This window comes from Antechinus flavipes, chromosome 2 (assembly GCF_016432865.1).
Source record: "Antechinus flavipes isolate AdamAnt ecotype Samford, QLD, Australia chromosome 2, AdamAnt_v2, whole genome shotgun sequence".
Lineage (NCBI taxonomy): Eukaryota > Metazoa > Chordata > Mammalia > Dasyuromorphia > Dasyuridae > Antechinus > Antechinus flavipes.
Genome location: NC_067399.1, coordinates 41,592,575 through 41,607,048, shown reverse-complemented (window position 1 = coordinate 41,607,048; position 14,474 = coordinate 41,592,575). Strand labels below are relative to the sequence as shown.

General features: G+C 41.4%; 1 protein-coding gene across 1 annotated transcript in view; it reads right to left on the bottom strand.

Moving 5' to 3' along the window:
- Nucleotides 1-14,474, bottom strand: part of LOC127547654 (hydrocephalus-inducing protein homolog) — a 150,875-nt gene that overhangs the window by 105,544 nt on the left and 30,857 nt on the right. Inside the window, exons 3-4 of the mRNA XM_051974606.1 lie at nt 11,640-11,739; nt 4,265-4,383 (exon numbers count right to left, since the gene is read on the bottom strand). Coding sequence (XP_051830566.1) covers nt 4,265-4,383; nt 11,640-11,739 — 219 coding nt within the window. The remainder of the gene's footprint in view (nt 1-4,264; nt 4,384-11,639; nt 11,740-14,474) is intronic.

Here is a 14,474-nt window from a genome sequence, read left to right as displayed (position 1 = left end):
GGATGGGCCTGGACCTATGACTGCACTGGTAGAGAGCATTTATTCAGCTCTCACTATGTGCCAGGCACTAGGCTAAGCACTGGAGAGATAAAGGAGGTCAGAATAAGTTCCTGTCTTCAAGTAGCTTCCATTCTAATGGAGGAGAAAACTCCATCTACCACGTCAGATCTGTTTCTTTTCAGAGAAGTGCCCGGGGGACACCAAGAGATTATATGGCTTGTCTAGGGTCATACACACATGATGTCTCAAAAGGGAATCTTAAATCTCAGTTTTCCTGGCTTCAAAGCCTGTTTTCATTAGAAATAGATGAAATTCACCTATATCATTGAACGTCTATCTTCTTCCCTGAAAGATAATGCTCATTTTAGCTGGATAAAATTCTTGGCTGTAATCCCAGTTCCTTTGCTTTTTGGAGTATCAGATTCTAGGCCCTTTGATCCTTTGAGGGAGAAGCTACTAGGTCCTGGGTAATTCTAATTGTGGCACATTGGTATTTAAATTGTTTCTTTCTTGATGCTTGCAATATCTTTTCCTTGATATGATAGTTCTAAAATTTAGCCATGATATTCCTTGGGGATTTAATTTTGGGGTCTCTTTCAGGAAGTGATCAATGGATTCTTTCAATGGTTATTTTACCTTTTGATTCTAAAATATCAGGGCAGTTTTCTTTCATGATTTCCTGCACAATAATGTTTAGGTTTTTTTTTTTCATCATGGCTTTCAGAAAGCCCAATAATCCTTAGATTGTTTCTTCTAGATCTATTTTCCATGTCATTTGTTTTTCCTAGGAGATATATTTTCTTCTATTTTTTCACTTTTTTGTTTTTGTTTGACTGATTCTTGAGGTTGTCTTGAGTCATTCACTTCCATTTGTCCAATTATAATTTTTAGTGTATTATTTTCTTCAGTTACCTTTTTTTAGCTCCTTTTGCAATTGGCCGATTAATTTTTTTGTTCATTGCATTCTTTTTTCATTTTTTCCATTCCTTCTTGCAATGATCTCATTTCATTTCCCCATTTTTCTTCTCTCTTTTAAGATTCTTTGAAGAAAGCTTTATGAAATGGGGACCCGCTCATGTCTCTCTTTGGGGTTTCTTCAAAGCCTGTTCTTTTTATATACACTATACTATACTTCTGCTCAATGAAAAGGCATAAAATGCTGTTATAATAGTGTAACTTAATGTATGTTAGCTATTACTATAGCTCTTGAGGACAGAATCACAAAATGTTATGACTGGAAGGGAGTTCAAAGCCCCTTTTTTGGTCCAACTTCCCTATCTGATGCACAAAAGTATCTGACACCTAAAAGAAATGAAAGACAACTATTCTGTAAAATTGAGAATGATTCCAGATTTAATTGCTGGCTGGACACTCCTTCTGTCTGCTCCCATGGTAGAAGAGATGATGATGATGATGATGATACTGCCTATTTATCACTCTTGAGCTCCTCATTTTCTTTCCCAAGATATCATGGATAGTATGGTGCCATCTTCTTGATACCTCACTGGATTATCATTTTTACTTCAATATTTTGTGAAGTGATATTTTTCACTCCACCCCATCCCTGTCATTTTTCATAGATTTGAAAAATTTATTCTCTTCTCCATGAAGCAACAGATACTATTTCCCATTTATAGAGAAACTAGAGAAAAACTGGGGGTAAAATGTTAAGATTTAAGATGGGAGATCACTCTTATTTGAACAGCCAATTCTTAGAAGAAGAAATGAAAATACAGCTCTAGTGTTATGTCCCTCCTTAAGTATAGTAAGGCTGAAAATTGCATAATGTTAAAAAATTTGCATGACCACAGAGCTCCCCTAATCTAATCTCCTCATTTTACAGACAAACAAAACTACCCAAGCATGGGCTCACACGCCTGTGATCTCCAACTATTAGGGATCTCTTGAATTTGGAAACTCTGGGCTAAGCTAATCAACTGTCTGCATCAAGTCTGGCATCCATAAGACAAGTAGGTCAAAGTCCCCACACCAATAAGTAATGGGATTGATCCACGATTTATTCCCATACTCCAAACCTGTGCAAGATGAGGAGACTTAGTCTTAAAAAAATTATTATTGCCCAAGGTCAAACAACTAGCTTAATGGCAAATTCATACTAAAACCCAAGATTTTGACTCTTCCCAGGATTGTACATTGCCTGCGGTTTTGGTTTGCTTTTTCTGTATCTGCCAAGATCAGCACTGGCTAAGGGCAACAGGTTAGTTATTCAAATTTGTCTCAAATAAAATAATAAATTGATACAGAGAGAAGTAATGAGGCATCAGCATTTAAAATGCAGAGAGAGCAAAACTTTCCTGTAAGAGAACACCTTAGCTTGTCCTTCCCTGCCAATGTGCAGCTCTCAAAACACTCCAGTTTAATGCACTGGCTCATTTAATATTGCTTCAGTTTGTTGTATGTGTATTCATTGTCAATGTTCGGTAATATTTGGGAAATATATGTTAATTAAGTTCATTTGCTACATTTACAGAAATACTATATGTATTTTGGAGCTGAAATGAAGGTTTTTCCAATGGACAACTTATAAAGAAAGCAAGTTGCTCTGAAGGCAGTTTTAGAAGATAATACTAGGATAAGGAAATAATTCTGATTATTTTGGATGGGTGTATAATGATATTTCTAGCTGTCCTTTAAAGCCTAGCCAACTCAAACACCAGCCTCTCCATGAATCTTTCACTGATCTCCCCACTTCAGGACCTTTCCCCCTTGACCTCACACATAACACTTTATTCTCTTCTCCTCTGATAGTATTATCATGTGAAATGTGTATTATAGTTGCCTGTTTTTGCGTCCAGTTGCCTTCTTAATAGCAGAGACCATGATTTAAATTTTAAATCTTTTCCAATGTCTAGCACAGTGCTCTGAGCACAGCAGGCTTTTTAACAAAGTTTTGAACTGAATTCTAACTCTCTCGTCCTATACTTATTTCCCATTAAGCTGTTTTTCTTTCAAAACCAGGGCATTATGGAGGCCCTGAGAAGTATTTCAGAAGAGATGGCCCTAAAAGTTTAACCTTGTGTTTCACAAGGTTAAACCCTGGATGGTTGGATCTTGTTCTTCATTTGGAAGAGGACCAAAATGACAATCACTTTCTTGGAGTCAAGGTACAGTTGTCCAGTGGTGGCTGACCAGACCAACGTGAGCCCGAGACCTACCACAGGCTGGGCACAAAGGGTTCACATGAACATGAGGAGTGAAGATGTCTCTAAAATTGCACATCTCCCATTTGAACCAACGCAATTCTGCAAAGGGCTGAAGCTGAAGGGAGGAGAGACGGCTTTACATCAGAGCCAAAGCAGCAAGGAGGAGGTGACGGTCCTCAGCTAACACACCTATCAGGATTACTTCTAGGTATGTACAAGTGACATTAAAAATGTTGTCAAAGAGAAAAAGAAAATGACAAATGGTGCAGAAAAATAGGGACTCTATCTGTGGGTGAGCGTGAGCCATTTTGGAAAGCCTTTTGGAACTATGCCCAAAGGGCTATAAAACTATATAACTTTTGATCCAGCAATACCTTGCCAGGTCTGTATCCCAAAGAAATCAAAGAAGAGGGAAAGGTCCTATTTTATACAAAGAATATGTACAGCAACTCTTTTTGTAGTGGCGAAGAATTGGAGATTGTAGGGATGTCCTTCAATTGGGGAATGGCTGAACAAGTTGTGGTATACGATCGTGATGGAATACTATTCTGTTGTAAGAAATGACAGGCAGGATGCTTTCAGAAAAATTTGGAAAGATGTACATGAATTGACACAAAGTGAAATGGGCAGAACCAGGAGAACATTGTGCACAGTAACAGCATTATTGTAATGATAATCAACTGTGAAAGACACAGCTACTCTGATCAAGACAATGATCCAAGACAATCCAAAGGACTCATGATGAAAAATGCTATCCTCCTCCACAGAAAGAACTGATGAACTCTTGAGTGCAGATTGAAGCACACTTTTTAACATTTACCTTTCTTGTTTTTGTGTGTATTTGTGTTTTCTTTTGCAACATGTGAGAAAATATGAAAATGTATTTTGCATCACGTAATGTGTAAAACTGATATCAATATTGCTTGCCTTTTTGAAGAATGAGGGAAGGGTTGGTAGGAGGGAGAGAATTTGGAACTCAAATTTTAAAAAATTAATGTAGAACTTTTTTACATGCAATTGGGAAATATTTAACAAGATAATTTTTTTTAAATAATCAAAGAGCATCATAAAATGACTTTATGAGTGACTTTTTTACTTACCTCATAGCTATGTATTGATCCAACAAAAGCTTTACCAATATCTAACACATCAAAGTTGAAGATAGTCTTGGGTCCCATTCCTTCCCCTTTGATTCGAAGGGGCAGCCGGCATTCCCTACCTGTGAGGAGGAAAAATAAAATTTAAAAGACCATTCTCTCTATGTGCAGTCTGAAATCCATTTCCTCCAGTTCTGTCTGGCAGTTTGCTCCTCATAACCAACCTCTCCAGTTTAGACAGAAGAGGAGAGAAGAGGAGAGGAAAGGAAAGAGGAGAGAAGAGGAGAGGAGAGGAAGAGGAGGAGAGAGGAAAGAAGAGAGGAGAGAGGAAAAAGAGAAAGAAAAAAGAAAGAAAGAAAGGGAGAGAAGGAAGGAGGAAGGAAAGAAGAAGAAGGGAGAGGGAAAAGGGGAGAGAGGAGGAGAGAAACAGAGAAGAGAGGGAGAGAAAGAGAGGAAGGGACAAAAGAAGAAAGGAAGGAAGAAGATAAGAAAAAATAAATACCTAAACTCACTTTTTAGATTGAGAGAGAGAAAGAGAAGAAAAAGAAGAAGAAGAAGGAAGAGGAGAAAAAGGAGGAGGGAGGAAAGGGGAAGAAAGAAGGAGGGAGGGAGGGAGGGAGGGAGAGAGAGAGAGAGAGAGAGAGAGAGAGAGAGAGAGAGAGAGAGGAACAAAAGAAGAAAGGAAGAAGAAAGAAAAAAAATAAACACCTAAACTCACTCCTCTCCCAAATTTTCTTCTCTGTAAAAGATAGCATCTTCCTTCTAATCATCCAGCTTCACAACTTCAAAGTCTTTCTCAACACCTCACTTTTCCCTTATCAGTTAACAAAGTTAGATCCACAAATCCTAGATCCACAAATCTCTGGAAGCCATCCTCTTCTCTATAGTTGTATCATCACCATCATCAGCCTCATTACTTCATGCTCAGACCCTCCTAAAATAACATCTCCGGTTTCTCTTCCCTAAACGCCTTCCCACTCAAATCCATATCCCATGTGGTGGCCAAACTCATATTTATAAAGCACGGAACTGACTTCCCTGCTTAATCAGCTCCTGTGGCACCCTTTTACCTCTAGGATAAAGTTCCAACTCTTCTGTCTGATATTTAAAACCTTCCACAATTTGCTCCACTCTCCCTTTCCAGCCTCATTATGTCCTGCTTCCCTTCATTCACTTCTCTGTCCCCCCAAAATGCCCTTCTTACTATTTCTTACACACACCCTTCCACAAGCTGCCTCATGCCTTTCTTCAGAGTATCTCCCTAGGTGGAAAGCCCTTCCTCGGTCTTTTAGAATGACTACTTTTCTTCAGCTCAGACACAGCCTTCCACATAGGCCTTTCCCAGTTCCCTCAGAAACTCAGGCTCCACTTATTGTGTGGTATGGGGTGTGTGTCTTTCCATATGAACAGGATGTCTCCTCTGGAGGGGGAAAATAAGCTTCTTAAAAAGAGCAATCTTCTTCCCTGCTCCCTTTGCACTTAGTTAAATGTTTGTTTATTCACTGATTTATTGATTGATTGAACCTGCATTATTTTCTCTACTTTCCCCGCCTCCTCTTCACCCTTCCCAGACCAGATTCTGCCTGACAAATTATCAGCTACTTGCCAAGTCAGTATTACTGCAGAAGCTCTTTATACTGGGCAGCAGGAATGATAATTTAGTCAGCTTCGGAGATATATCTTACCTTTAGGGAACAGAAGTATTGCCAGTTTCTTATCTTTAGAGAACAGTTTTTATTGCAGCTTTGAGCTACAAATTCTCCCAAAGAGAAAAGAAAGACCCAGAGCGCTCTCTCTCTCTCTCTCTCTCTCTCTCTCTCTCTCTCTCTCTCTCTCTCTCTCTCTCTCTCTCTTTCTCTCTCTCTCTCAGTGTGTATATCTGAATACTGAATACTTATCAGGATTATGAATGTTCTCATCAGAATAATGTGTAATTGCTCTAATTCAGGGAGAAAGACTTGTCTGTTAATGCACCATTTAAAATGAGCGATTTTACTAAGACTCCAGTACTCCTTACTTGGCCCTCTGAGATCTCTGACACAGGAATATTCTGCCTTGCACATAGTAGGCATGGAATGAAAGGGTATGGAGTTAAATTATCCCTCATTGAATAAGCTCAGAGATTAAAGTCTTTTGAGACTTATCTTTCTGACATTTAGAATCTAGATTCCTTATGAAAGGGACCATGTCTACTATTCATGTTACCTATTTATAAGGGAGGGGGTTTATTCATTCAACCAATAACCTCATCTCCCCTAAACTACCTATCTTGATTTGTGAATATGGTTATTGATTTAATCAGATCAGAAGGTTTGGGACTTCCCGTAGGGATCTTAGATCTAGTGGATTCCCAGGACGGCTAACAGCCACATAAATGTCAGCAACTGAGGATAAACCAGATAGTCCAAGAAAGGCAGCTTCAGACTCTAGAAGGGGCCTGGAAAAAAGCTCCATCACGCTAAAACAGGGCTTGGTGAGGACCCCAGCAAGGGGGAAAAGGATGTCCAGACTTACCACATGCAGGTATGGGAGACTGTGCCCAGGGAAATTGGGGCATTTGTATCAATTTGTTTAGTAAATGCTCATTTCTAAAAAAGCTCATTAAATCCATCTGGCATTTGATCTCAACTGATAATCAGTTGAGAGAACATACTGGTAGGGGGGCTTGTGAGCTTTACTATTAGAAAAATATCCCCAGACCTTGAGAGTTACCCTTATATAGCCCTGCAGGGATTTCGGTTTGGGAGAGTGTTCCCCAGAGCCTGTTAGACAGTGTAACAGTAAAATTGTTTTGGAAACCCCTTTCGATGCTACCATTAATAAAATGACTGGCATACATATATGCTATGGACAAGCACACATCATCACATAATACCTGTGCCCTGGAAGGAGACATAGCATCTGGAAAGAGTCCTGGGTTTGGGAACAGAGAGGAGATCTATATTGAAATCCTATCTTTGCCACTTATAAGCTGTGTACTCTTGCAGGATCTATACTGAAATCCTATCTCTGTTGCTTATTAGTCGTGTGCTCTTGAAGGAGTCACTTAACTTCTTCAGGATTCATTTTCCTCATCTATAAAATGAGGCAGCTGGACTAGATGGTCCCTAACCTACCTTTTGCTATAAATTTATGACTTTTATAATTTCTTACATAATCTAATATCATTTTCTTTTTCTCAAGTTTATGACTTGTTCCCAACAACTATCTCTGATGACATGAATTAAGTCTGGCACGTCTAACAAAGTCTATAAAGAGGCAGACGAGGGGGAAAATTCACTGACATTATTATATGCAGACTTCCAAACCTTCCCCCACTCGGCCCTTCCCAAAGAGTGGGGAGAGGATCCTGCTCAAGTTTCTTGTCCATAGGAATTATTCACTAAATATTACATATTTGATTTGAATATAATTAGCAAATACATTCACAAGAAAGTCAACTACTGAGGTCAATGATTTGGTTTGGGCCCCGATTTCCTTTCTAATGAAGAGATTGGATCAAATGATCTCAGCGGTCCTTTCCAACTCTATGAGGAAGCTGTAAATGGGCACATACACATAGATACACAACCATCCCAAAGCAATCAGTTACTCATAGACAGCCTCTCCTACCCCACAAGCCAAAGGGAAGTTTTATTTACAACCATCTAGTAGAAGTAGAGATGAAATTAAAACTTTAATCCTTCTCACTCACCCCATTAATATTTTTATTGATAACTGACCCCTGTGTTATTTGGTGTGCAACCTTATTAATATTATTTCTTTCCAGTGACACTTCATTAATAAGTCTCTAAGATATTCAACATAGGAAGTAAAACCACATGAAAAATGGCTTAGTCCATTTCTAGCCCATCCCATTATTCTAATGGCTTCAGTCTACTGATGATAAGCGGCATTTCTTTGGTCCAAATCAAAGTATCCAGAATATAGATCACACTTTCAGGGTAGCCAGGAAAGGAAATTGTAACCAGATCATGGAATAAACAGTGAGCTGATTTATAACTGTCAGATCCAAAGCTTTCCCCATCTGTTAACTTGACTTTACATTAAAAAGTATGTATTTATATATTGAGGTGTATTGTAATAAAAGAGGGGGCCAAAATGTTTTCTTTTGCACCATTAATTATTCCAAAGTATTTGGCTCCTGAGAATGACAAGAGTCCTGTTATAATGCATCTGTCTGCATTCAATGGCATATCCTATACGTGCAACTTGCCAACAGAATTTAACCTATCACGATTTCCAACTCCATTTTTCAAAAGCAAGAATATCAATTAAGTGGGAGAAAGATAACAAGCTGCAGCAGGAAGGATTAAGTTAAAGGGGAAGGAAGAATTTCTGATCCCTTACAGCTGTAAGATGTTGGCAAGTGTATCTTATCTGAAGGTCTTTAAAGATACTGTGGTTTCAGTGTGGTCCTGCCTCGAGGCAGGAGGATGGACTAGATGACCCTCTGAAGGCCCCTCGGTTCTACGACCACGATTGGAGGATCAGGACTAAAGCCTGGACGTGAGGCCGCCTCAGACACTTACAAGCAGGAGACTATGGACAATGAGCTGCGGCTGGTAATATTGGGATACTTATCTCACCTTAAGGCTTATAAACCTTCAGGAGCCATTGAAGTAAGAGTCACTGTTATTATTGTATTTGGTTTTGACAATTCCATTTCAAGGGTCTCTCAGATGCTCACTAAATTATATATTAATATGCAAAAATCTGGTTAAAAGCATGTGATTTAGTATATAAAACATGGGGGTTTTAATATACATATATATAACATATACTTATATATAACATACATATTATATATAATATAAAACAATATAGGTTTCCATGCCAGGAAAGAGAGGCCTGTCAGGGGTATGGAGGAAGTGAGGTGCTCTCCAGTGATCCAAGACCCAGGAAGTTTTAACAAAAGCCCCAAACCTAATGTTAAGGAGTCACTGAGTCTCTGAAGCAAGAAGAGGCGATCACCTTTGACCCCAGGGACTCCTGAACTTCCAGGACTGAAGCTCTACCCACTGTACCACCTGGCTGTCCTTAGTGGCAATAAGGACGACAGTAGTAACAAGAATAATGAGATAATTGATCAACTTAAGTCATAGAATGACATGGATTTGCCCAAATAAAGGCTGTGCAATTACTTTATAAATAAAAGGACTTCCTTGCCAGGTACATTTTAAAATGCTCTGGAGAAGTCAAGAGAGACTGTCATTTAGACAGAAAATGATAATAGTCAGCACATCTGAGCTCTCCGGGATCACTGCGGCAGGACTCGGGCTTCCGAGTGAAATGACCTATACCAGGAACTGGTTGTAGCCCAGTTGAAGGTGAGTGTTGTGACATAATGAGGGCCGAGCTTAGCCAGAGAAGAAACTTGAGCAGGCTCCTCTCCCCACTCTTTGGGAAGGGCCGAGTGGGGGAAGGTTTGGAAGTCTGCATATAATAATGTCAGCGAATTTTCCCCCTCGTCTGCCTCTTTATAGACTGTTAGTAAGGAATGGCTGTGGTTGGTGCGATGAGGCAGGAGCTAGGGGAGAGAATATGGAGAAATCCAAGTGATGTGAAAACAAAAAATATAAGATAAAATCTGCTAAAATATGTATAGAAAATCTGCACATGTTTAACATAAATTGGATTCCTTGCCATCTAGGGGAGGAGGTGGGGGAAGGGGGAAATTTTGGAACACAGGGTTTTGCAAGAGTGAATGCTGAAAATTATCCAATCATATATTTTGAAAATAAAAAGCTTTAATTAAAAAAATTTAGAAGACATAAATTCACTACATAATAAAAATATAAGGGTATTAAGTCACATACTATTTGAATACTGACCAAGAATGGTAAACTATCCCAGAATACCATTAATTGGGTATCGTCAGGAAGCCGTGGGCCAGAGGATCATCCCAGAATCAGTAAGCTGTGATGATCTTAGCACTTTGCTGGGCACAAAATGCTGGGAATACAGAGACATCCCTGTTCCCGAGGACCTCGCCACGGAATGGGAGAGACCACTAAAAACAATTCCACAGCAGGACAAATTGGAGAGAAACAACAGAAGGGCAGCAGTGGCTTTAAGGGGGATCAGGAGAGGCCTCCTGCCCAGGAGGAGATTTGTAGGAAGGACCTGAAGAAAGCCAGGAGAGGAGATGAGGAGGGAGGGTGTTCCAGGCCTGGAGCTAGGAGGCGGCTCCATGGCATGTACCTAGAACATGGCACACCTTAGCCAACCCCCAGGGCTTCCTGGGCTGCTTTGGGGGCTCTAGGTTCAGAGGAGTCATGTGGGGATCCTCACAGGATCCATGCTAGAGCCACTTCTGAAACCGAGTAGGAACTGCAACCTGTCAGTAGGTGGTACCTGGATAAGTCAAGGATCCCTCCTAGTTCATTATATTCTCCTAGTGGTTGCTGAGAGACTGGATCCATCCCCTGTGCCGAAGGGACTTTCAAAAGACAGACTAGTCTAGACTGAGAGGCCCCTCTCAGGGGAAGCCAGGCCAAGCACCATTAAACTGAACATTCTTTTTGTGGTATTCAGTGCCGGGGGCAGAGAGTCATTCTGTCCCTGTGCATCTGGGATGGAGAGCTTTGACATAATGAGAATCAGACCGTTTTAATAGAATCTTAAGGTTATAACAGACCTCCATGACTAACTCGCCCAACCCAATCTCCTCTACAATTAACCCAACAAGTGGTCCCTGGACCTTGCCTTGGAGATGCCCCAGGGCGGGGAGCCCACGGTCTCCAGAAGGGGCCCCCAGCTCTGAAGGGTGGGAGCTTCACCAAGTAATTGCTCCTGCTTCTTCCTTCGGGGCCAGGCAGGATAAATCTCCCCCCCGCCCCCCCCGCAAGAGGGTTCTACAAATGCTTCACGCAGGATCAGCTCCTCCCCAAGTTTTCTCTTATTCAGCACAAAGATGCCTGGACCAATCAGTAAATAGCACACACTCTAGACCCTTCTGCATCCTGATGGCTCTTCTGAAGGTCCCCAGATTGTCCATGTCCTTCCCCAAATACGGCACCCACAGGAGAGCACAAAGCTCCCTTGTGTCTGATCAGAGCAGAGGGCTGGAAGCTCTCAGCACAGCCCAGACTGCATGTTTTCCTACATCCCCCCGGAGATTCCCATGAAACACACATCCACCATAATGCTCTGATCTCTGCCATCTCCCCCTGAAGATTCATGTATAATTCACCATAAGTCTTTGATCTTTGTCAGATTTTAGACCTTGAAGGAACTTGAACAACATTTTCCTTCCAGAACTAACCAATCAGCTCCCGGGGCCAAGAATGGAGGTGAACCCCCTGACCTCTGAGCCTTGTTCCCCATGAGATCCCCCACCCCACCCTCTCTCTGAGCAGGACTTTATACTCTGTACCTGAAATGTCACAGTAAATTGTTTGCTGATAGAGCTTGGCTTCTCGAGGATAAAAGATCATACTGATTTGAGTTGTTGAATTAGGCCAAACATCTCCTTCCTGGAAAAAGAAAAAAAATCACTGAACAATCAGAGGAAGAGCCAACTTTGATATAAGTTCCACGTTATAATCCCTTGAAGTATGACGAGGAAATCTTTAAAGTAAGGAAAAGGAGGCGGATGAAATACAGCCTGGCATATCATGGAGAGTGCCTGGAGCAGAGTGACCACTTAGGATTGGCTGCCTCAAACGGTAGCACCAAAAAGGCCTCAGAAAGTTCAGGAAACCAGCGTGTTTGGGATACATTCCTAAATCTGGAAACTGAGGCTGAAGATCCACCGTCTGACACAGAAGGGTTATTTTGTCTTTCATTCTCAAGAGGGAGAGGTCTGTACTTGTAAATAAACTGGATTTAAGCCATCAGCTTCTCTTTCTCCGCCAAGGCCATCTAAGTCCAATGACAAAACATAGAGGTCAGGACAACCGGAGATGACCTCTGAGGCAGGGGGAGACTTTGGTCTTCTTAAATGAAAGTCTTTCCCAGTCTTCGCTTTGTCTGAGGCAATATCCATTCTGTAATGTAGGGCTAGGTCAGAAATGAGCCAAAAGTAGTGTGTTAACTAGGAAGGAAGGAAGAAAAGAAGGAAGGAAGGAAGGAAGGAAGGAAGGAAGGAAGGAAGGAAGGAAGGAAGGAAGGAAGGAAGGAAGGAAGGAAGGAAGGAAGGAAGGAAGGAAGGAAGGAAGGAAGGAAGGAAGGAAGGAAGGAAGGAAGGAAGGAAGGAAGGAAGGAAGGAAGGAAGGAAGGAAGGAAGGAAGGAAGGAAGGAAGGAAAAGATCAAACCAAGGGGGGGTGGGGAACCCTCAGTGTTTCTAGTCAAAACAGAACACAGCCATAAAAACCCAAACAATGACTAAGTGAAGTTTGGGCTGGGACCAATCGTTGTCCAATCAGAGAGAACCAGAGTTCTATTTGAATTCCAAAGGGCTTCCTCAAAGCCCTGTCTTCCTGAGTACAATTTTATGAAATCATAAATGACACTACATGGGACAAAAGAGTTAATTTTCCTGTTATTTTAATGATAGAATAAGCAATTAGGCACCCAGGGGGAAAAACAGAATGGCCTGGCTGGACCAATAACCTGATTTTGTATGATAAGCCTTCTGTTCCCATGACCAATTAAGGGGATTAAAGGAAAAATACTAGAGTGAACTGGTGCAGTAATTAGAATTTATATTCTAATATGGTTTTAATTCATATTAAAATCAATAATTTAAGAATACTGACATCTCTTCCTTTAAGTATCTTTAAGTCACATCAGTCAATCAATAAATATTTATTAGGTATTTATTTTATTAGAAAAATGTTACCCTTACATTGGGGATACAAGATGAGGCAAAGGAGAGTCCCTGTCCTGAAGGAGCTCCTGGTATAATAGGGGAGAAAAGAAGCAAACAAATAAGTACAAACAAGCCACGTATGGGATAAACAGGAAACCATTAAAAGAAGTAAGGCATTAGAATTGAGAGAGGTTGGGAAAGACTTCCTGTAGGAGGTGGGATTTTAGTTGGGAATTAAAGGAAGCTGGAGGTAGAATAAGTAGGGAAAGTCTTTCAAGCCTGGAGGACCACCAGAGAAAATGCCCAGAGACCCCCCCAAAATTGCTAAGATGGAGTGTCTTATTTGTGAACAGCCAGGAATCCAGGGTCAGTGGATGTTGAGGAGGGAAGAATAAGAAGCTTGGAAAGGTAGGAGAGAGCTGGGTTGTGAAGGGCTTGGAATGCTAAAGGATTTTGTGTTTGATCCTAGAGGTGATTTGGAACCCCCGGAGTTTCCCGAGTTGGAGGTTGGGTGAGTGAATGGGGAATGGCTGGATTGGAGACTTGAGGCAGGAAGGCCCACCAGCAGCCATGGCAATAATCCAGAGACTAGGGTGGGGCAGTGTCTGAGGACAGATGGGACACATTAAAGAGATGTTGTAAAGGAAGAACCTATAGGACTTGGCAAAAGACTGAGGGCAGAGAGAGTAAGGATGTCTCTTAGGCTGTGAGTCCAGGGGCCTGGGAGGACAGTGTTTGCCCTTGACTGTAATAAGACAGTTAGGTTTAAGGGGAACTACAGACTCAGTTTGGGACATGTCTCCTGGGCATCTAGTTGAAATGTCAAATGAAAGGCAGCTGGGGATGTGAGGTAGGTAGATTGTCCCCATGGACACTGTAAATAGATCCCTGGGAGCTGATAAGATCACCAAGAAAAGTCTAGAGGGAGGAGGAAGAGGGCCCAGGATAGACACATGCGGAACCCTTTAGTTCAAGAGCATGACCGTTTGCACTTAGTATGTTTTTAAGAATTGATTTAGGAGGATCTGAGAGTCAGGAAGGCAAGGAGAAAGAGGTGCCCTTTCTAATCTAGAAAGAAGAGGGTATGAGGGAGAATAGAATAGCAACAGTGTTGGAGACTGCAGAGGGGTCAGCGAGAATGAGGCCCGAGAAAAGACCATTGAGTTGGACAGCTTGGCGATGGCCTGTAACCTTGGAGAGAGCCCTTCTGGTGGAATGGTGGAGGGGGAGATAGACTGTAAGGGTTAAGAAGGCGGAGAAAGGAGAGAAAGTGGAGGCTTTTTGGAGGAATTTGGCCACAAGAGCAGAAGAGACACAGGATGATGTATTTCCTTTATCTTTGTGTGGAGCAGAAATGGGCCTATTTGGAGTAAATTTTAGCTCTTTCTGTTCCCCCTCCCAACACAGCTGAGTGTCAAAGTGGGCACACACGCAGATCTATATTCACATCTGGGTTC